Source organism: Dysidea avara, chromosome 5, assembly GCF_963678975.1.
Source record: "Dysidea avara chromosome 5, odDysAvar1.4, whole genome shotgun sequence".
Taxonomy (NCBI): Eukaryota; Metazoa; Porifera; class Demospongiae; order Dictyoceratida; family Dysideidae; genus Dysidea; species Dysidea avara.
Genome location: NC_089276.1, coordinates 13,315,573 through 13,339,572, shown reverse-complemented (window position 1 = coordinate 13,339,572; position 24,000 = coordinate 13,315,573). Strand labels below are relative to the sequence as shown.

Genomic DNA, 24,000 nt, shown 5'->3' with positions numbered 1-24,000 from the left:
CTACACCTAATTAAATTAATTGCATGTGTAGTTTAAGCAGTACATATTTAAGGCTGCAAGTGGGTGGTGTTACTTGTACCCTAAGCCAAGCATGCATGGCAGCAAACTAAACGTTGAAGCTTGGGAGTCCATGCTTCCAACATGAAAACTATAGCTAAGCTATCAATTACATAATTGGGATTTTTGTACAGGATGAGCATTGATTTGGAATATCCCCATAGAATTATAGAACATTTCCAATACATCTTGTGACTATTATTTTTTGTGTTGCTTTTTAGAGTACAGATACAGACAGTGTACACAATTCACAAATGTCACCATTAATATAGTATTATTGCTGTATGACTGAGACGGGGATTGATTATGCATTGATTTAGATGCACAAAACAGACATGCTTGGTGTTTTTATTGCTGTAATCCCTCCCTATATTAGCATTTTTTTTTTTTTACATCTTCTACACAATTGTGGGCTACTCATACACATACGCTTGGATTGAAATTTCAAAATCTATAATTCCTCCTTTCATAGTTGTGTGTACTGTTGATTTATGGTGTTGTCTTTTACTGTAGTAAACTCTGCTAAGGTGAGGTACAAAATGGATACTGGTACTGGAAGTGCAGGATCACCAATCTTCAAAACAGAAAATTGTGTAAATTCTCCGAAGAAGTACTACCTGGCTTTGGTAGCTTTGCACACTGGCTTCACCAAGTTGGGTCCCGAGAAGGATGGTGTGTACCCCGGTGAGAATCATGGTGTTCTGATGTCAGAGGTAGTGAAACACATGAAAGGGAAAAGACACAAGAAATTTCCAGTAAGAATTATGGAGCTGTGCATGTGACTGTTGCTTTAGTGTTTAGTGTATAAAAATTGTGTTTCATATTATGTCTCCCACTGCATGTATGTACATGCACAAATTTGTATGGGAAACCATTCTTATTGCATTTGTACAGATGACCTATTTAAGTATTGACACACCTGTATACCATGTACATGTGTGGCGTATTAAAATTAATTTTTTTATCATTGCAGAAGTAAAAAGAGATACACAGAAAAGGATGGTACTGTATTACTTGATGATCAATCTGTAATGACTTCTCTGTGTTGCATATTAATTTATAGTGTATTATAGCTTTGTGTATATATAAGATATAATCTATTTGCACATTATTAATCCCTTTGTGTAGTGTGTTTGTGTGTGTGCAGGCGCGGTTTTAAGGGGGTTTCACCAGTTCAAACCAGTCAGCTTTATGAGATCGAAAAAATAATCAACGAACTTTAAGGCTAAATATAACTTTATGGCTACTTCGATAGTTCATTAAGTACTTTCTCTACCACAAAACGATTCAAAATGCTTCTGTTGCAACTTCAAGTGCATTAAGCGCCTCTAAAATAATTATCATTCTTATTTCAGAAATTCTGTAACTGCTCGATAAGGTATTAAATATCCCTGCAGATTCTACATTAATTTTAGTGTGATTTTCACTCGCAATTAACTAAATAAACTATATAGTAGGTTCCCAATACCACTGTATGGACCCCACCCCTATCCTAAAGTTGGAAACCAGTCAGCAATTTTTCTAGAACTGCCCCTGTGTGTGTGGGTATGGAGGGAAATAGAGTTTGATAATACTTACACAGAAATCCAATGACATGACTACCATTGAAGCACTGAGGTAGCTGCCTTGGTAACGATAATATAGGAAATGAGTTTAAATGAAGATAACTTAAAGATTGTGATACTCTAATAGAGTAGTCAGGAATTCTAATAAAAGAGTCGCACAACTATATAACTAACTTTTTATCTTCTTAAATGTGGTGATATCCAACCATTTCACATCAGACAATAAATAATGTGTTTTGCTACTGCAGATGGCTAAAGAGGAAGATGAGTGTAATAATTAATACTGCTCATTCTAATTAATGTCTTAATTTTTTACCGTAATTCGCCTTTTATCATTGTAAAATAATTTTTGTATAAGTATAAGAAAATTTCTTACTTGAAAATATATTATTGTGCAAACAATTGAAATGCTCTAATAGAGCAGTCATTCAATACAAAAATGTGACTGGGCCTGTGAAAATAGAGCTTGTGGGCACAAATCACACCCTTTCACACAACAAGTCATATCTCAGTATTGGAATAAAATATTTTCATTCTGCAATGAGTATTATGAAGCCAATTAGTCACTTAACATCTGCTGAAAATTCCAAAGCAATGGCAATATGACACAAAAAGTTATGGGTGATAAAAGTTTAAAAAGTAGGCAAATTTTATGTGCCCACATGCACTTTTTTTTGCAGGCCTGGTCGCAAATAATTTTTGCTTGGTGTAGCTAGATCATACAAAACCAATTTTGTTCACAAAATAAAGTGAATTACAATAAGTTGGAAACATTGGTTAAATGTTATTGATTGTGTTGTTGAGAATCACAGTATGAAATATACTTGAAATATAGACATTACTGAGTTGCTTATGACTGTGAGCAAAAATCTTTAGCTACTTTATTGTGCAGTTATACTGATACATAATGTTGGTAAATCAGTAGAAATCAATAAATCTTTGAAAATCATAAATCTTGACAAATCTCACAATATAAAATTTTGTAGGCAATTTTCACCCCATCACTGACTCCTTGAATTCAACACAAATGCCTTTCATATACTTTAAAAGACATCAATACACACGGTAGTGTGTCGTGCGGCCCAAGAAGCCGGCGCGCAACACCCGTGAGTATATTGACAGGAAGGAAGAAAACGCAATTTTCGCACCTCCGTAGCTCTGTGCTGCCTTGATGAAACAAGACGATTTTTGCTGTGGACATTCCCTCCACCTTCAGCACTCCACATTCCAAATTTGAGCGAAATCGCTTCAAGCGTTCCCGAGATATGCGACTTCAAAAATTGGCTTAGTTTCTTCGTTTTTTTTTTCTTCTTATTTTTCTTCCTCTTTTCGCACACTTACAAAAACTGCTATAAAACGCGAACGCCATATCCGATCGCCTTGAAATTTGGCACACAGAAGGGGGGTATAAAGGCGCATCTCTGTACCAACTTTGGTTGGAATACGATACACAGGCAAAGAGTTATGAGCGATTATTCACGAAAAATAACACCAATATGTTGTCACGCCTACAGGGTAAACCGCGTATGGGAAGAAGCTGAAAATCGGTGGGTGAATAGGTTAACTATTGAACCTCAAACCTTTTGTGGTTTGAAAGAAATCGAGCTAAAAACCAGGAAGATACAACGAAAAAACCAACAGTGTGTAACAATTACGCAATCGAGATTAGCTAATAAAAAACTATTACTTGCCACGCCTACCAGATAAACCGCTTGGGGTAATGCTTTGAAAATCGCTGTATAGATGGAGTAATCATCTTAGAAAAGCTCTTCAATGGTGTAGAAGAATCAGACTTAAAGCCACGGAGTTATAACACGAAATCCAACTTGGTGCAGCAAGTGCGAGATCGAGATACTCTAATAGAGCAGTCATCCTAATAGAGCAGTCACCCTGAAGAGAATTCAAGAGATCAGCTAGAAACAGGTAGCCTGTATAGAGATCAGCTACAAACAATTCACCCTGTAGAGTGATCAGCTACAAACAATTCACCCTGTAGAGAGATCAGCTAGAAGAAGTTACCTTGTGGGAGTTCATGCAACTATGGAAAGAGATAGTTCAACTAGAAGAAATCACCTTGTAGAGTTCAGCTGCAAAGAAACTACCATGTAGAGAGTTCAATTACAAACAAATCGCCCTGTAGAGAGATCAATAGAAAAAGCTACCTTGTTATTATTTTTTATTATCATTATTATTATTATTAATACTTTACAGAACTGTACAGATCAATAAACAAAATTAAACAACATTTAAGAGCTTATAACAATTAAATTACAGAACTGAAGGTCTACCAGTGTCTTGCACTGGTAGCCATAATTAATTACTTACAAATTACAATAAGCTATATAACTACAAATAATAATTACAAGGGGTAGCTATAAAGAGTACAAGTTAAAGAATAAAATAGTTTGTAGGAGCTGGAATGTTTAAACATTTGGAACAGGGGCAACAGAAATAAAAAGTACATAGGTTATTACTGTCAAAATTGTTAACAAAATGATTCCTTGTAGATAGTTCAGCTACAAAGAAACCATCATGTAGAGAAATCAGCTACAAAAAAATCACCTGTAGAGAGTTCAATTACAAACAAATCTCCCTGTAGAGAGATCAGCTAGAAGAAATTATCTTGTAGAGAGTTCATCTACAAACAAATCACCCTGTAGAAAGATCAGCTAGAAGGAGTCACCTAGTTCAGTTACAAACCTAGTTCAGTTACAAAGAAACCATCATGTAGAGAGTTCAGCTGCAAACAAATCTCCCTGTAGAGATATTAGCTACAAACAAATCACCCTGTAGAAAGATCAGCTAGAAGAAGTCACCTTGTAGAGAGTTCAGCTACAAAGAACCATCATGTAGAGAGTTCAGCTGCAAAGAAATCACCTGTAGAGAGTTCAGCTACAAACAAATCTCCCTGTAGAGAGATCAGCTAGAAGAAATTACCTTGTAGAGAGTTCAGTTACAAAGAAACCATCATGTAGAGAGTTCAGCTGCAAACAAATCTCCCTGTATAGAGATCCGCTACAAACAAATCACCCTGTAGAAAGATCAGCTAGAAGAAGTCACCTTGTAGAGAGTTCAGCTATACAAAGAATCATCATGTAGAGAGTTCAGCTGCAAAGAAATCACCTGTACAGAGTTCAGCTACAAACAAATCTCCCTGTAGAGAGATCAGCTAGAAGAAGTTTCCTTGTATAGAGTTCAGCTACAAACAAATCACCCTGTAGAAAGATCAGCTAGAAGAACTTACCTTGTGGAGAGTTCAGCTACAAAGAAACCAGCATGTAGAGAGTTCAGCTGCAAACAAATCACCTGTAGAGAGTTCAGCTACAAACAAATCTCCCTGTAGAGAGATCAGCTAGAAGAAATTACCTTGTAGAGAGTTCAGTTACAAAGAAACCATCATGTAGAGAGTTCAGCTGCAAACAAATCTCCCTGTATAGAGATCCGCTACAAACAAATCACCCTGTAGAAAGATCAGCTAGAAGAAGTCACCTTGTAGAGAGTTCAGCTATACAAAGAATCATCATGTAGAGAGTTCAGCTGCAAAGAAATCACCTGTACAGAGTTCAGCTACAAACAAATCTCCCTGTAGAGAGATCAGCTAGAAGAAGTTTCCTTGTATAGAGTTCAGCTACAAACAAATCACCCTGTAGAAAGATCAGCTAGAAGAACTTACCTTGTGGAGAGTTCAGCTACAAAGAAACCAGCATGTAGAGAGTTCAGCTGCAAACAAATCACCTGTAGAGAGTTCAGCTACAAACAAATCTCCCTGTAGAGAGATCAGCTAGAAGAAATTACCTTGTAGAGAGTTCAGTTACAAAGAAACCATCATGTAGAGAGTTCAGCTACAAAGAAACCACCCGTAGAGAGTTCAGCTACAAACAAATCTCCCTGTAGAGAGATCAGCTAGAAGAAATTTCCTTGAAGAGAGTTCAGCTACAAACAAATCACCCTCTTGAAAGATCAGCTAGAAGATGTCACCTTGTAGAGAGTTCAGTTACAAAGAAACGATCATGTAGAGAGTTCAGCTGCAAACAAATCACCTGTAGAGAGTTCAGCTACAAACAAATCTCCCTGTAGAGAGATCAGACAGAATAAGTTTCCTTGTAGAGAGTTCAGCTACAAACAAATCACCCTTTAGAAAGATCAGCTAGAAGAAGTTACCTTGTGGAGAGTTCAGCTATAAAGAAACCATCATGTAGAGAGTTCAGCTGCAAACAAATTACCTGTAGAGAGTTCAGCTACAAACAAATCTCCCTGTAGACAGATCAGCTAGAAGAAATTACCTTGTAGAGAGTTCAGTTACAAAGAAACCATCATGTAGAGAGTTCAGCTGCAAACAAATCTCCCTGTAGAGAGATCAGCTACAAACAAATCACCCTGTAGAAAGATCAGCTAGAAGAAGTCACCTTGCAGAGAGTTCAGCTACAAAGAACCATCATGTAGAGAGTTCAGCTGCAAAGAAATCACCCGTAGAGAGTTCAGCTACAAATAAATCTCCCTGTAGAGAGATCAGCTAGAAGAAGTTTCCTTGTATAGAGTTCAGCTCAAACAAATCACCCTGTAGAAAGATCAGCTAGAAGAAGTTACCTTGTGGAGAGTTCAGCTACAAAGAAACCATCATGTAGAGAGTTCAGCTGCAAACAAATCACCTGTAGAGAGTTCAGCTACAAACAAATCTCCTTGTAGAGAGATCAGCTAGAAGAAATTACCTTGTAGAGAGTTCAGTTACAAAGAAACCATCATGTAGAGAGTTCAGCTACAAACAAATCTCCCTGTAGAAAGATCAGCTAGAAGAAGTCACCTTGTAGAGAGTTCAGCTACAAAGAAAGCATCATGTAGAGAGTTCAGCTGCAAAGAAATCACCCTGTAGAAAATTCAGCCACAAACAAATTGCCCTGTAGAAAGATCAGTTATAAGAAGTTACCTTGTAGCGAGTTCAGATACGAAGAAACCATTCTGTAAAGAACTCAGCTGCAAACAAATCTCCTGCACAGAATTCAGCTACAAACAAATCACCCTGTAGAGAGATCAGCTAAAAGAAGTTACCTTGTAGATAGTTCAGCTACAAACAAATCACCCTGTAGATAGATCAGCTAGAAGAAGTTACCTTGTAGATTGTTCAGCTACAAACATTCACCCTGCAGAGAGAGCAGCAAGAAGAAGTCACCTTGTAGAGTGTTCAGTTACAAAGAAACCACCATGGAGAGTTCTATGATAAATATATGTATTATATATATAATTTGTACATTTACTGATAAAATCAGAAATATTTAAAGTACATCTGCTTCACATTTTCTTCTTCCTGTAGTAAAGAAAAAAAGACAGGTTAAAAAAGTCCCAAAGCTGGCCATAGGCCGGCTTTGGGGTATACAAATACAAATACAAAAAGAAATGAAATCTAATCCAAAACAGCCAAGCTGTAAAAAAATAGTGCGGCCCTCAAAAAGGCTATGGTGAAAAAAGATGTGAAATCCAAGGTGGCGGCCAAGAAATGGCTGTGATGGTAGGTTAATGGTAAAAATTTTAATAACGGCAATTTAGGTGAATTTTTTTGCCAAGACCAAGTGGCACAAAAATTCACTTGAATTGTCGTTATTAAAATTTTTACCATTAACCTACCATCACAGCCATTTCTTGGCCGCCACCTTGGATTTCACATCTTTTTTCACCATAGCCTTTTTGAGGGCCGCACTATTTTTTTTACAGCTTGGCTGTTTTGGATTATTATCTTTATCTACAGTATATAAGCCATCCTAAAACCATCAGTATTGTTTTTTGAAATGATTAAACATGTCCAGCTGATTTTGAACCCTGAAATCACAACAGTGAATCTAAATTTTGAAAGGAGTTTTCTAAATATTGATATAAATTGTATTAACTATAGACAATAAATATCTGAGGTGACGCTGAGAGTTTAGTAGATATAATGAATGTCAGTTGCTTGCACACTACTGAAGTGCAGTGGAATAATAAGGTTTTGCTATGATAAGTTATGACCGAGTCTGACAAAACCAGTCTTATAGCCCGAAAATACATATGTTGGCTTAATACGTGTATCACCTTTTCTGTGTAAGCTATTAGAATTCTGTAAACTCAGGAAAATCTCCAGTGATTTTTACATAAGTAGTATAAATGTTACTTAGTTGTCATGTTCAGAGAGAAAGTTATTGAACCTTCAAGTAGTAGTCAAAATTTGACAGGCTATAAGATTGGTTTTGTCAGACCGGGTTACAATTGGCAATAGATCACAAGTAAAATTAGTTTAATAGATCTGAACTAAATTGGTTTCTGTCTAGTTATTTCTGTCAAAACTATACTAACACAGAAACCCACCTAGATCCACCACTGGCAGTGGTGTATACGTGAAGACATCAGTTGCATAAACAAACAAAAAAAAAGTTACAGCTAGTACAAAACCAACTACAATAACTAGAGGTGTACTGATATGAGTTTTTGGCATGTATCGATATCCGATATTGATGCCACCAGAAGAAGCCGATAACCGATAGCCGATCCGATATTTGCATTATAGTTAAAAGTGTACATTTACCTACTATACAACATGTGCATGCCATACTCTGCCTGTGATGGTATACAGCTTGGGTTTCTATTGTGCAATCCAGACAATTAGGCACCCACAAACATTTTTATGTATACTCCCATGAAGCCTTAAACGGATATTTCTGCATTACTCTGCATTCTAATGGCTTGTGAGAAAGCTGGTACAGCAAGTTTCCTTGGTTATCCTGTGACCCTTCTTTTATTGCAAGGTACTCTATAGCTGCTTCATTTGTAAAGACCGTGATAAGCTTTTCAGCAACAAACACTACAATCGCGTGTATTTATATGGCTTCTCGTAGCGTAGCGTTTGTTTCAGAGAGAGTAATAAGCCACTGGCACTAAACAGCCACATGGAAAACCAATGCATAATCCGCTTATGTACAAACTATTGCTACTGTCTAAATATCGGTAGCGATATCGGTCCTCCTACTGTTCTGTACCGATACCGATATTGGTTAAAAATGCCATATCGATAGCCGATATTTTAGCCGATCCGATTATCGGTACACCTCTAACAATAACTCTCTTGCCAGTGCACTCTGTATTGCATCGCAGGTTATTTTATAGAGCTGTCATTAGGCCTCATTATGGAGATTATTAAAAGATCAAAATCATTGGCACCAAAGGCAAGCAATATAATAATTGACTTCTGTGCTTCAGTGTACAAAAAAGCACTATTACTATAGAACAGAACTGTTAGGTGCAAATTAATAAGTATATACAATTATGTGTAATTTGTGCTGCAGACCAATTAACACTTATGGATGAAGGCAGCTGACTAATCATGGGTTTGGCACTATTATAATCAAAAGCAGATGTATTTCAGCAAATACATTACTAGCAATGCAAAATAAATTATGTCTGTGAGTACTTTAACTATACCTATTGTTTAGCACTGATCCAGGAGGAGGCTACTGTAGCTACCCCTTTCCCTCTATAATTCGTCATGAAATGTTTTGATTTCGGATTGCATCTCTATATATATACAGCAGTTGCAAAGTTTTAATCATGGGTTTCTCTTTTCAGATAAGTATTTACTTTCTGCTGTAATTACAGAATCAACTCTTGCCATCCACTATTTATTAATTATAGAACAATTCACTGGAAGGTTTGCGCTTTTCTGGCCAAAAAAGTATCATCCTAAAACCCTGCCTTCATGGTGCCGTGGCAGTATTGGTTATGTATAACCAAACCCAAAAGTGCCTTCAGTACTACTTGAAATGCTTCCAAAAAGTTGCTATGAATTTTAAAAGTTTAGTGGAATTTTCTACTGACTGACTGACCGACCGACCAACTGACTGACTGACTAATGCCTTCAGACAAGTGTAACTTGATAACAGCTAATTATAAAGATAAAGTCTTGATTTTTCACTGTTTGACGTCGCTTGAGCCCAGCAGGTGCCTTTTGGCATACTACAATACATACTTCATGGACTTATCTATGTCCCATTTAGCTATATGTAAGGTGTTGATTCACAGTAGTGCCGTGTGATGGCTTCCCTATATGTTTAACAGGAATCATTCAAGTTTTCCATTGTGACTGGATTGATTGCAGAGGTCCTTTTTCTAGTGCTTTGTTTGTAATGTTGTGTAACGTAGCTGAAAATGAATATATAATGGCCACTTTGCTAATTCAGAAATTGATAGCTGGGGTGCACGTTCAGATAAAAGCATTAAGCCTGGCACCATTCCTTCCATTCTAATGCAGTATGCATGGGTTCACCAGCCATAATAATGTTACAAAAAAGTAAACAAACAAATATATTGATTACTCAAAGAATTTCAATTAGGGATCAAGTTGCATAATACTATACACCTGAATATTATACTAGTGGACTTTTAATCCCTAATTCAGTCATGGGTATGGGATTTAATCTCCACTAGTATTATTTTCAGGTGTAGGCGACCTCCCTTATTTCACTACTTTTTCCTGTGATCCCTATTCCCTAGTCGAACTTATTCTTATGCTTGTACAGTATAAAAGTGGCACTAATAAAGTAGTCTGATCCATGGATCAGGTGTTTGTTGTAGCAAGGTGCAGCCATAGCTACACTTTGGTATAAGCAAATTGACACTAGTCAAATCTTTTTTGACAACTGCTTGTCCAGGTTTTCCTCATTAGCTGGAGCTGGTTGCTTAGAAAGAAAATAACTGCCTGCTTTATTGATTTGTCACCCATGCGTGCTCTATTTTCCTTTTTCATAAATGTGTCATTCCACACACACACATGTACACACAAGTGTCCATTGGGCTATGCAATTTTTATGGCTAGTATATGTTTAGTGCAAATATTCATGACAAGTATAGTTGAGGAACCCAGTAGCAAATACATAGTGATGGTTCAACCAACTTTGATTGTTTAAACTTTGCTAGCTACATAACCTATGAAGCTACCTTGTAGCTAGTCTAAGAAATTATAGTCATATTTCTGTACTGTTGAAGCCTGCTGTGCAAAAAGAACTCATTTTAGTGTAGTTATAGTATGTCATATAATTGCATGCATGAAGTAATAGAGAGGTTTACACACATACCATTAAAGTTACCACATAAAGTAGCTAAAACAGAATCACCATAACAGTCCACTTGTGGCTTCATCTTCTATGAATATAGCTATAAAAGTGACTGCTAGCTAGCTACAACTCAAGAAAGTATTTAACATAATCTTGTAGATGTGCTGAGAGTTTTGAGCACATACTGTCAGAATGTATAGAAGCAGTGTTTGCAAGCTTGCTTGCTGTTGGTGTGTTATAGCACACTTCTTGTTTACCGTGGCTGCCGAAGTGGTGAGGATATAATTAGCTATATTAGCTGTACATATGTGATACACATGTATGCAATGATTAATAGTGTATTATAGTTACATGTTATCGTATTTGGCTATGTTCAGATGCACATAATATTATGTAGAATACCACAACGCTATTTTACAGCTGCCATCTGTATAGTTAGCATTGTTGTGGGCTTAAAAGTGATATTTATAGATATGGTATGCAGAGTATAGCTAGCTACTGTATCTAAAATAGGAATGATTAATGGCAAGAACTTCAGTTTCTCCTGATGTGTCAGCAAAAGGCAAATATCAATAATGCTCAGGGAAAATATTACAATCAAACATTTATTCATACATTTGTATCACTTCACTAGTGTTGGTCAATAATTTATTTAAGAACAATACACACTCAGTGTGTCTCCTACTCCATAATAGCTCATTGTATGTCCAATAGTCTAACTGGTTTTTAAGTTCCTTAAATCAATACAGGGTATCTGTGATAGCTTCAACAATGAAGTATCTTAGTGCACATGCCTATGTACTGTGTTAACTGAGATAAGTGTAGGTGTGCATGCATACATGTGTGAGTTTGTGTATGTGGAGGCAGCATAGCTGGCTAGAATGTCACTGAGCCTGGTAATCAAAAGGTGACGCCCGCCAATTTGGTGTTTAACAGTTGTTGTTTCCTTGAGCAAGAAACTTTACTCACATATATTGCTCCAGTCTGTCCAGCTGTATAATGGGGACCTGTTGACCTGAAGTCAACTGGAGAAGCAGCCTACCCAACTGCAACATCAATGGGTACCTGGTATTTTACTGGAGAAGCAAATGCCCATCTGTCCTTGTCTCACTTAGCAGTATTGTGATCATTGTGGAACTTCAGGTTCCACGACCTCTTTCTGTTTGTGTGTGTGTGTGTTTGTGTGTGTGTCAGTGCTTGGTGTATAGGTATGCATATAATTATTATGGATAAAATGTCCATAATACGTTATGTACTATATGATGTGTGTACATACTGTGCCATTGACTAATCAGCACGTTGAAAGCGAGTGGCAACATACAGTATTGTGCATTTCAAGCCAGTAAAGGTCGTCGTATGCATATTTCAAATATACATTTGACTACACTATACATAGCAGATCACAACTCCAGGTTCCACAAATGAACAGAGAACATTTTTCCTGGGCAGACTGGGATTTTGCCTGATTTAACAGAGTTGTGATATCTGTAATATTTACCATCCAGACAAGTCCCTTGTAGACACAGGTATGTGTTATAAGTCTAAGTTGATGACAAGGTACATATATAGGCATGTAGGATATCAAAATTGCTTTGCTGGCTTGCATGAATGCTATTGTATATAATTATTGTTATGCATTGGCTAGCCATAACCCAGGAAAGTCAGTGAATTTCATTGAACAGTGCTTTATCAGACAACACTTCAAGCCTTTCATTGATTTCATACTGGGTACAAATTTGTTCAATTGTTGATGCCAACATTTTAATATTCACATTCAAAGATCTTTCTACCCACAAACACTTTCCAAACAATGATGTGATTTTTAGAAAACACTTATTTGGCTTATTGTAGTCATATCATATTAGCATGAATCCTTATGACCATATACATGTATGGTAAAAAGATTTTTTGCTAAGCTACCACATCTGCATATAAACCACCACATCTAACAGTGATTAGTGGATCCTAAACATATCTAAGGTGCATGTATGTGTGTTAATGAGGTCAATTCCTCATTGTGTTTGGTCCAAAGCTGGCTATATTTGATGGGTTGTTAATGTACTTTAAAAGCTTTGATTGTGATCTTTACGATATGTGGTTGTTGGCACACGCTGCTGTGGTGACCATAAAGCAAATAATAAATTAAATGTGCAGGTAGATACTGTAAATTACGGTGGCATGGTCTAATACCATGTAGTAGAGGAAGGTATAAACATTGCTCAGCAGTCTTACACATCAACTTTATTGGTTTTGATAGTTCATAGCAATACACTATTCACATGCAGTTTGCTTATCAGTGAGCAATAACATAACATGATGGATAAAGGAAATTTCAGATTAGCATGTCACTTTGAAACAATGTTATACTTGTGGTCTTGCATGTTCATGTGTGTGGAAGACTCTTTACATAGATCTGGTCACTTTCATTGTAATCACACTAAACTGTTTATGTGTAATGTAGGAACTTTCAGCTGGTCATTTGAAGAAGATTTTTGGAAAAAGAGCTGTAAATGAAGGTACAGATATTCTACTGTTAACAACATATGGCATTGCAATTGCATGCAATGTTACGCTGACCAACTCTGTAATTTATTATATGCGTAATTTTTTACTTGACCTATAGCAAGCAAGAGGATACAGTACATTAAAGTTTGACTATATTTGATTTAAATTCCTTTGTCTTCATAATTCTACTTTCCTCTCCAGCCGGAGTGTGCAATATAAAGCAAACTAATTATGCAATTTATTAAATACCCCTGCCATTTTATAAATTTCCTGTTTGTTGCAAATATTAATGATTTGAAACTATCAAGGCTGAACTACAGGTAGTTTGCCATTAAATCCCACATATTGATCAATGTTAGCCACGTCTAAGTTTTGTGGAACACAGCTTCTCACTTTCCTCGGATAGCAAAGCACAGGTTTTGTACTACTGTATTTGGTAATGTTAGTTGAAATCCTCTAAAGCTGTTAATGTCTTATGATCAACATGATCTATGGTAACTGTATCTATAGGATAAATATGTTAACTTCAGAGTGATTCCACCCACTGACTACCTACAAAATATGGTTAATAGTTCAAAAAGATTTATTATGATTCTTTGATGAGCTCAAACAACAAGCCAATTAGATTAAACCAGCACATCAGTGGGGTATTGACTGTTGATTAGTTGATGACTTTATCTGTTTAGGAAACATCCCCAGTTACAAAGTTGTCTATCCTAAAATGAAGCAGTTACCAGGAAGAGAGAAAAGGGAAGAAGGAGAAGACTCACATGATGAATTCCTAATTGAAGGTCTTCCCTTCCATGATATGAAAGTTAAACTGAAACACACACCAAATCTCCACCCACCAGGGTAAGCTATAGTACATGGGAATACATCTCACACATAATGACAAATAGATAAATAGATATCCTAAAGAGTAATGGAGCAAATTGATTGTCATGCTTTAGTGACATTCTAAGATTTGAAACATTGAACCAAACATAAGCCCGAACTATCTCCTAACAAAATATGTGCATGTAGAGATGAAAGATTGACAGCTGTTCAGAATTACAGTAGAAGTGAAGCTTTTCACACAAAGTACCATGTTTTATACTGCTTTTGTAACACAGACTGTAGGACCAGGTGTCCTACAGACCTTCAGCACTTGTGCTGTATAGCCTTAATAAATAAACTATGCTAATGTCCATTTGGTTCCACAAGGGGTACTTTGAGATAATAAGTCACTCTCTAGAATTCCTATGGATATATTTGAACAGATTTGCTCAAAGTGGTCTTCCACATCAGTTGTGAGCACCAACATAGCTGGAAATGTTTCAGGTTAATATGTTTCTTGATCACTAAGTTATGGTCTTCCAAGTTCATAGAGTTGGGTGCGTGTGGAAGGCCCCTTTTCGCAAATCTGGTCACATATATACTTGAAATTGACAGGGAGAAAACATCCTGACCGCCTGCCAGACTCCTGTAAGCGTTCGAGCGTTAATCAGATGGCTGCAGTTTCGAGGCTGCCCGGGTCCAGTCATGGATTTTTTCTCCTTTCTCCACCTTTTCAAACACACATTATGTAACAATGCTAAACAGGCTGTAGGACCAGGTGTCCTACCGACCTTCAGCACTTGTGCTGCAAAGCCTTAATAAACAAATAATAAACACAGTCCTATGCTTTATGGTCTCAGGGTTCAGAATTGCCTGTTCTTCTTTATAAGCTGATAGACTAATAATGTGTTATTGTTGATATCTAGCAGACATGTAAACCGAAGTGAATTATGATAAGTAGTTGTTTTGCAACAGAGAACACATACAAGTTTATTCTAAACTGGTGCTCTGTTTTTAATTGAGTAGTGATACACTGCCACTATCTAATTTTAACTAATCACTACTAATATAATGTAACTATATACTTTGCACACAAATTGTCAGTTATGGCTGTGTATTTCCCACAGGTTATCCATAGAGAGTCAGTTACCAGATGGTAGACTAGTACCACTTAATATACCAGTGGAAGAGTGTTATTACACTGGTAGTGTGGTGGGTGATAGTGGATCAGTTGTGGCGTTATCACAGTGTAGTGATGAAATGGTAATGTGTAACTATTACATAACATTTGTCACACAATTTTGTTGATTCACTATTCAATAGCTTTACAATAGGCATATACAGTCATACAAGCACACACACATATATGTACATAGGCCACACCTTATAGAACTCAATATCTTTAGTTTGGGTAGTAGTTTCAGTAACACCACATCACCATGACATCTTCCCAACCAGCAAGTGCATGCCACATAAACCCCAGTAATGACTCACTGGACATCACTTATCCTGTACTGTATGGATTCCTATTTGAGTGGGTATGAAGACCAGACAACATCATTCCAAAAATGATTAACTTGATTGATGTTTGCATTTAAAGATTTCGGATGCTTAAGTATAAAGTACAGTAACTGTTTTGTCACTTTGCAAACAGGATGGAAGAAATAGTACAGTATCATTTTACAACTTCCCATCAGCTACACTTCATGTTTTGCTATGCAGTCATATTCAAAAATGTAAAATGTAAGAAAACAGAAGCTGTCCAAGGATTTATAAAGTAGCTATATACTTGTCCATATAAATGCAATGATATACAACATGCCAAGGATCTTGGGTTGAATCTAATGGTACCTTTGTGGAATAAGTATAGTTAGGTATCATTCTCTGAAAATTGTAAAAATACAATCACATTGTGTGGCCCAGCCTGACCAAACTTGACTGATAGCTTTTCCAGATAGCTTCCCATAACTTTAATAAAAAATAAAACTTTGCCACAATACTGAGGTGCAGCAAAGTTGCTATATCAAATGACAAGTTATGTTTTGTCAAGTTGACAATTGAAAAAGACTGTAAGACTGGTTTTGTCATACTGGGTCACACATTTGTAACCCAGAAGAATGCAAACATGTTAACTTAGAAACAAAACATGCATGCATATATCACAACATTTTAAACTTTGCCACATGTTACTAAGAAGCATGACAAACCAAGTATATGATCTACAGTAATTGTGGCTGTGGGTATGATTGTGGTATTCAGTATATACTTCATTTGTTTACCATCATTGCCACAGATGGGACTAGTAGAGACTGATGGTGGTAGTTACATGATACAGCCAGTAGGAGGTGGTGGACTAGGAGAAGACAATCCACACATCATGTTCAACATCAATGATTGGTCATTATTATCTGATGAACACAAACACTCAGTAGACAGTAAGTGTGAATTGTGTGCACTGCTGTGTAACATAATCAATGTATTACATGACAAGAAAACTGTCAGCTACCATCTGTGAGAAATGCTTACAACGTATATACATGTAATGTAACTCTTCATTTCACTGTTTAATGCAAGTGAAGCTGTGCTTAACAGTAATTAATTATTGTCAGATTCAATGGATTTTCAAGTTAAAGTTTATAGGTAATTTTAAAACTGTAATGTACAGTTTGTTCTTCACAGAGTTTGGCACGTTATCAATGTAATAGATATGCAAAGATATAATTTCTGCCTACATAACCGATGATATTGAATAAACTCTATTGATACTACAAACTACATATATAAATCATACATGCATTGTACATTTATCTTTTTTCAGCTATCCAGTGTTATATTTCCCGTACACTGGATAATGGAACGGTTACTGCTCCCAGTAATGTCTACCAGTCAGTAGCTTACTATGAGTGTGATGCTGGGTTCACATTATTGGGACCATCAACTAGAAAGTGTCTCATTACTGGTACTTGGAGTGGATATACACCAGTGTGTGTAGCTGATAACTTAGATGAAGGTAAGTAACATATGCAAACACAACGAACACACACACAACGAACACACACGCACACACACACACACACACACACACACACACAAAGCCTTATCACCAACTATTGCATCTTAACACAACCATAGCTACATTGGTAATTAGAACACACCTTTAAGTTTTTGAAAGTATTATTCCATACCATCCTTAGATGCCATACAATAAGAATTTCAAGATATGCTCAGTTCTATTGTTGAAGTGCACCTATTATGGGCTTCCCTTTGTATTTTTGCAACAAAATTAAGCTTCCTTAAATTGATCATGAATGTTAATTATATAGAATGAAACTATTAATAAAGTGTAGAATATCTCTACTGCAGAATACATGTTCACTTTCGAAGTTTACAAGTGTAGTAACACCCATACAATTGTACAAAGCTGAGATGATATACTGAAACTTATATACATGCAGTATGCTGTATTTCACAAACTTCTTACAAATATCTACTTACAGCTGAGAAGATAATACCAATGGAGCCATCATGCCCTACCCTTAATGATCCTAAATGGGGAGCAGTCTCTGTCGACTACAACAATGCTGTTGGCAATTTTGTTGCTAAATACACTTGTGATGAAGGATTTGTAATTAGAGGAGATTATCAACGTTACTGCTTAGATGATGGGAAATGGACTGGTCGAGAACCATACTGTCTTCAAGGTGACATTGCATTAATATTGTGTGCTACAGTATAATACACTGAGTACCTCTCTACATGTTTTGTACATACTTCAGGAAATTCTTCTTTGCTAAATCTTACCAGAGGTTGAGATTTAGAATAGGATTTCACAGGATTTCAAATATTTTGAAATACATAGAAATACCTTACAATTTGTAATAGAATCATCCAAAGTCCAAACTCCAGATCTATACAGCTACTAAGTTATAAGGATCCTGAACCACTTTTTAGTTCTATATACATTTAGTTTTCATTTTAAATATCTTTAGGAAGAGTAGTTTCATCAACCACTACAATTGACTACTCTATTAGAGTATCTCAATCTTGTATACATTTTACTGGCACATATGGAGAATTGAGTAATAATTGAACACAAAAATTTATGGACTAAAATTAAGACTTAAAATTTATGCAGTACAAGTAATTGTAAAAATTTGATCCAAGAGTTAGAGTCAGTACTTGTCAGACCCCTATTAAAATTAATATTAACACACTCACCATTTCAACTTGTGCTGCCAACTTTAAGTCAACACCCTAGTAGCTAGTAAGCAGGTGGATAAAACATTTTCTGTAGATTAATTTGCCATTTTCCAGCTATAGCTGTTTAAATTGTCTAAAGTAATTATATTTCCTAACATGGTGCATATATAGCTATACTGTGTTCTTTTGTGTTAACAGAAGAGTTACTGGATATGTACAAAAATGGTCCAAAGTCAAGAAAACGTCAAGCTCGTTCAGCTCCACCAGGACCAATGACAATGGAAACAATGATATATGTTGACACTGGAGTGGTAACAGCTCAAGGAGGATCAACTGCAACTGTAAACTATGTAATGTCCATCATGAACGTGGTGAGTGTTTAATGTATTATAAGAGATTTATACCTATGTAACATATTATACGTATACATGGGTAGTTACTACTGAGTTAAGTATATGATGGAGTTGACTTGAGTCACATAGGCTAATGTTGCAGACAGCAATGCAATTTTGCTGCAGTAATCAAATTGTTCATTTAATTGTCTGTAATACAGAAAGGATAGTTAAAATTAGCAATGAATTAACTTAAGGATATAATAACAAAATTAGCTGGATTTGTAAATGTTGCACTACAACAGTAATTTACTGTATGTATTTGTCACTAGTTTGGCCCTAAAGCCAACTCTTTTACTACCATAAATAATGAAGAAAAATATACTGTATGATCACTTCTTTTTTTGTAGCTTTCAGCTTTATACCGTGACCCAACTTTGGAGGACCAGATAGATTATGCAATTGTTAGGATCATACTAGAAATGCCAGGAGTAAGAATACATGTATCCATGTGCTGTTATATACTATCACTGTATGATAACAATTGAACTCTTCATGTTGGAGATGTGTGTATTTTATGTCTGCAAACATGTACCTAATAATAATTGTTAGTAGTAAATTCCTCTTCAAAGTGAGCAAATTTGATATCACCTCTGCAATCTGATTATAGCTACCCATATCATAGATGCTTGCATATAACGCGTTTCCTTTTTCAGAATGAATTGAACATTGTAGCTGATGGGTCAATAGCTCTAGACACATTTTGTGAATTTCAACAAACATTGAATACACCTGATGAGACCGATCCACTACATCATGATTATGCTATTATGATTACAAGGTTTGTAGCAACAAAAAACATAAGTTAAAAAGTTAATACTCATCTCCTACAGTGTAGATATTTGCTTTGAAGACGGTGGTACATGCAATAATGGACTACTTGGTAAAATAGCATGTATACTTTTATTGTTGTTATTCATGCATATTCGTGTTATGCTCTACAGGAATAGCACCAGTAGGAGGAGTATGTTCCACCACGAGGAATTGTAACCTAAATGAAGACATTGGACTGGGGACTGCTTTTCTTATTGCTCATGAAGCTGGGCATGGGTAAGTGTACTGACTTTAGAGTGTGTTCTGACTTTTGTGCTGAGAAAATCAACACATAAATCAATATTTTGTTATTACTGTACTGACTTCTGCATAGGTGATGGAGAGGGGGAGCCATGGCCCTCTCACGTTTATGGGAGAATATTTGCAAGCAACATGGCAAGATAAAATCAAGATACTCTAATAGAACAGTCAAGATCTCGATACTCTAATAGAGCAGTCACAGTATTCAGAGAAGCAGTGTAGCAAGCTACTTAGCTATGTATATATAAGGAGATATAGTTGATGTAGGGCAGCTATTGTCAGCAGGTAGTTACCTTTTTTGGTCTTCAGCTTACAGCTGGCCTGGCCCCCTCACTCTTTGGCCTGCTCCACCGCCCCTGGACTTATGACTGACTTTTGTGCTGAGAAAATCAGCGCATAAATCAATATTTTGTTATTACTGTACTGACTTATGACTGACTTTTTTATATACTGACTTATGCCAGGTCTATTGTCTGTATTTTTGCTTAACATGATGAGATGTCTGTGTCATTGTTTACAGTTTTGGTATGCTACACGATGGTGAGAACAACGATTGTCCTACTAACACTGATTTCATAATGAATTCCGTGCTAAGTGGTGGAAGTGGACTATACATGTGGTCATCTTGTTCAGCAGATTTTCTAGCTACTTTTCTAAGGTATATCAATAACTACAGAATCCATAAAGTAATAGTTGCACAGTGGTATACGTAAATTAACACCCAAAAACTCTGTGTAGTGGCTCCTGAGCAAAATGATGGCATGGCAGTAATTATGTAGACCCCAAGTGACCTGAATTGAAGCCTAGCTTATTTAGACCTATGTAGTTTTTATACCTTGACACTGCTGACAGCTGCTTGTAACAGAGAAATGTGGTATTAGTTTTTAATTACTACACCTGTGACTGTTGCTACAGATATAAAATTAATTCTCAGGTGGTGATGAATTGCCATCACTACCAGTTTAGGTACACTAATAAAAAGATCTAAGTAATAGAGAGTTCCAAAATTCAACCACAAGCAGTCTTATCGTATGTGTTTCTCTTCTTATTTTCCTAATGTTCTTACTTGTGATAGATATTTGACACGAACGGTGAATGACAATTGTAAATTAAAATTACGGGTCGTTGTAATGTAAGAATTTACTGATAGCTGCTATTTTTAATAGTACAATCATACCTCAGAAATGACATCAAAATCATCATACATTCATAATTTACGTCACTTTTTTTACAGTGCAGGGAATGGGGTGTGTTTGGAGGATCAACCTGATGCCAGTTTACAATTACCTGATCCAACTAATCTTCCAGGATTAACATTTGATGCTGATACACAATGTAAATCACGATATGGCTCCACTGCTGAAGTTTGTCCCTTTGGAACAGATGTTAGTTTTATTATAAAGTTAAACAATGTATGATTATATGACATGGTATCACATTTAGCAATTCTGTGATGGCTTGTTGTGCCGTTTATCAAGTACTGGAAATTGCTTTGGTTCTGGAATTCCTGCTCTTTCGGGGACAACTTGTGGCACTAATATGGTTAGTAAAGTAACCTTTGATGTGCTTTGCTTCTATTTATAAACAACTGCAGATTTGTGTTCGTGGAAGTTGTATTGCCAGCACTACTGACCTGACCCCAGTTGATGGACAATGGGGAGGATTTGGTCCATTTTCTTCTTGTAGCAGAACTTGTGGTATTGGGATTAGGTTTAGAGAAAGGCAATGCAACAATCCTACGTAAGTGTGAATTCTCAAAGCATAGATTTTTAATTATAGTAAATTACAAAGGGTATATAACTATATGTACAGCAAACAGGGTAAACAGGCAAAAGAGAGAAGGAAGCCAACCTTGACAATGAATGTTACAGAGCAAAACCATACAACGGACTATTCATGAGGATCTAGAGGAATTGCCTCAGGAATTTTACAATTTTAGATGTTCTGAGATCATATTTTAGATGATTTTCACTTTGTTCATAATGTAACTAGTCAGTAAAAAAAATTTAAACGTCTGTTCTATTAGAGTGGTTGGCTGTTCTATTAAAATGGTAGTTTTTACAAGCATCATCTAAAAAAAGTGGAGAAATGTGGCTCCTTTGTTTTTACCACCTCTGAAACAGGGAATCATGGCTATGATTCAATACACCTTTTGTTTATATTTCATTTACTTTCCTGATTCTGAGATTTAAAGATTGTGTTATATGTTTTCCAAGTAAAATATTTTCTGTATGTTAGTATCAAGTGCATATGTGACCAAATTTGACAAAACAAGGCTTCCACACACATCCAATCTTCTGACTTTAACCAACTGTAACTTAACTACTCAGTAAGCTATTGACCTAAGTCGCCTAAACTTCTCACACAATTCTTCCATAGCATTGTTAAATACCAGGTCAAAATTTGAAATAATGACATACTCCTACATTGAGTATATTGGTGTGGAAGCCTTGCTTTGTTAAATTCAGTCACATACTGTTATTGTGTATATATATAGTAAATATACACACTTACGCACATCAAGGTAGTGAACAGTTCATGGTGTTCTATTATTTAACACACAGACCCCAATTTGGAGGAAATTATTGTGTTGGAGAGTCCAGAGAATATGATACTTGTAATACCGAGGTACTTATGTGTGTGCAAATTGCATATGTGTATAGACTGGCCAGACTTTGCTATTATACTATGAATTTAGCTTTTCACATAATTTCCTTTTTGTGTGCCCAATTATAATGATATTAACATCATGGCATGTTAATTCTTTTTGTATGTAAAAGTTTTAAGCTGGTTAGCACTTTCAATATGAATTTATGCCTTAGTAAAGTCAATTAATTAGAAAGGCTATATTGGTTTTGCAATGCCAGTCACAATTTTAAAGGACATGCACATTTGACATTATTTTTACTGCTGGTGATGATGTATTGACATTCATGTAGCCATGTCCTGCTGGAAGTCCAAGTTTTCGTGGAGTGCAGTGTACAGCTACTAATGGTGTAGAGTTTCAGGGAACACTTCATACATGGCTCCCATTCACCATCCAATGTATGTTAGGGAATTAGATATATGTAACAATGAGTATACATGGCCATCATATATACCTCATACTTTTCAGCAGTTAATCTTTTTATTGCTACTATAAATGACTGCTACGTACTTGCAAAAGTATATATGCCCACATATTAACCCAATGACCAAATTGTAAGTACACATAACTGACTGTATGCATATCAATACATGGGACAAAATAAAGTGAAAAGTGATTCATATCAAATGATTTACATACTGTGACTGCAGCTCTATATCAGGTAGTTATGAAGGTGGTAAGTTATACAAACTATGGATTTCGAGACTATTCCAATTGTTTTGTGCTTGTTGTTTGCTTCAAGTTATAGACAGCTCTATATACCAGTTAATACTCAAGCTACATACAGTATATGAAAAACATAGCACTCGAAGAGTGGTCTTGGTAGCACTTGGCTTTGCCTCATGCTATTGTTTTCATCCACTTTTTCATGATATATATGGCACTTGCGATGACGATTTAATGCTTACTTAAGGATTAATTCAAGAATAATTCTAAAGCAGTAATGTAATTTGAAATCACTTTTAATTCCTAGGGGACACGTAGCTCAAAGATAACATATAACCAGACTGAGATACTCTAAAAGAGTATTCACTAATAAAACAGTTATGTGAATCTACTAGATTATCTTAATGTTTTAAGCTATAGTTTGATGACTGTTATAAAATTTGTGCTAAAAATACACATGTTTTGCTCTATTTCTTAAACATAATCCAGTCTTATCGATTATTGAAACAAGAATTATTATAAAAATTAATGGAAAAAATTTAAAAGTACAGTAGGTAGCTACATCTCTAGTTATGGCAAACATTTCTCTACCCACAGCAATAGTATCTGTTGTTGGACCTTGTGAATTAGTATGTCAGTCTGAAGAAACAGGAGATCTTGCTGTTAGGAGTACAACAGTGATAGATGGAACACCATGTTATAGTGGAACATTTGATGCTGCTGTTTGTGTCAATGGAATGTGTAGGGTAAGTAAGCGTGCTTACAAACCATGTTCTGATATGCAATATTGTGTTTGTAATAAACTCTACTTCCATACGCAGCCCATCATTTAACATTAATTTTGTTAGTGCCATGAGGCCCATTAAACCATAGAAGAAAGTTTTCAAAATGTTTATAAAGGTTCACATTATAAGCCAAAACAAGTGCTTCATTTCATGACAAACACCCAAAATAGGCTCATTTGCTAAACATAACCACTTCATAGTATTAGTCACTGACCTTGTGAA

General features: G+C 36.0%; 2 protein-coding genes across 7 annotated transcripts in view; both read left to right on the top strand.

Moving 5' to 3' along the window:
- LOC136256130 (uncharacterized) overlaps positions 1–1,172 on the top strand; it is a 37,474-nt gene extending 36,302 nt beyond the window's left edge. For all 6 annotated transcript variants that reach the window (XM_066049068.1, XM_066049070.1, XM_066049069.1 and 3 more), the window contains 2 exons: positions 571–812; positions 1,031–1,172. In XM_066049068.1, coding sequence (XP_065905140.1) covers positions 571–812; positions 1,031–1,036 — 248 coding nt within the window. In that variant the 3' untranslated portion in view covers positions 1,037–1,172. The remainder of the gene's footprint in view (positions 1–570; positions 813–1,030) is intronic.
- A 9,667-nt stretch (positions 1,173–10,839) lies between these two features.
- LOC136255016 (uncharacterized) overlaps positions 10,840–24,000 on the top strand; it is a 28,511-nt gene continuing 15,350 nt past the window's right edge. Inside the window, exons 1-19 of the mRNA XM_066047736.1 lie at positions 10,840–10,966; positions 13,155–13,209; positions 13,885–14,050; positions 15,142–15,277; positions 16,308–16,449; positions 16,833–17,024; positions 17,512–17,715; positions 18,413–18,585; positions 18,957–19,037; positions 19,263–19,387; positions 19,440–19,489; positions 19,551–19,656; positions 20,201–20,338; positions 20,915–21,065; positions 21,124–21,222; positions 21,275–21,420; positions 22,245–22,308; positions 22,620–22,725; positions 23,591–23,739. Coding sequence (XP_065903808.1) covers positions 10,886–10,966; positions 13,155–13,209; positions 13,885–14,050; positions 15,142–15,277; positions 16,308–16,449; positions 16,833–17,024; positions 17,512–17,715; positions 18,413–18,585; positions 18,957–19,037; positions 19,263–19,387; positions 19,440–19,489; positions 19,551–19,656; positions 20,201–20,338; positions 20,915–21,065; positions 21,124–21,222; positions 21,275–21,420; positions 22,245–22,308; positions 22,620–22,725; positions 23,591–23,739 — 2,364 coding nt within the window. The 5' untranslated portion in view covers positions 10,840–10,885. The remainder of the gene's footprint in view (positions 10,967–13,154; positions 13,210–13,884; positions 14,051–15,141; positions 15,278–16,307; positions 16,450–16,832; positions 17,025–17,511; positions 17,716–18,412; positions 18,586–18,956; positions 19,038–19,262; positions 19,388–19,439; positions 19,490–19,550; positions 19,657–20,200; positions 20,339–20,914; positions 21,066–21,123; positions 21,223–21,274; positions 21,421–22,244; positions 22,309–22,619; positions 22,726–23,590; positions 23,740–24,000) is intronic.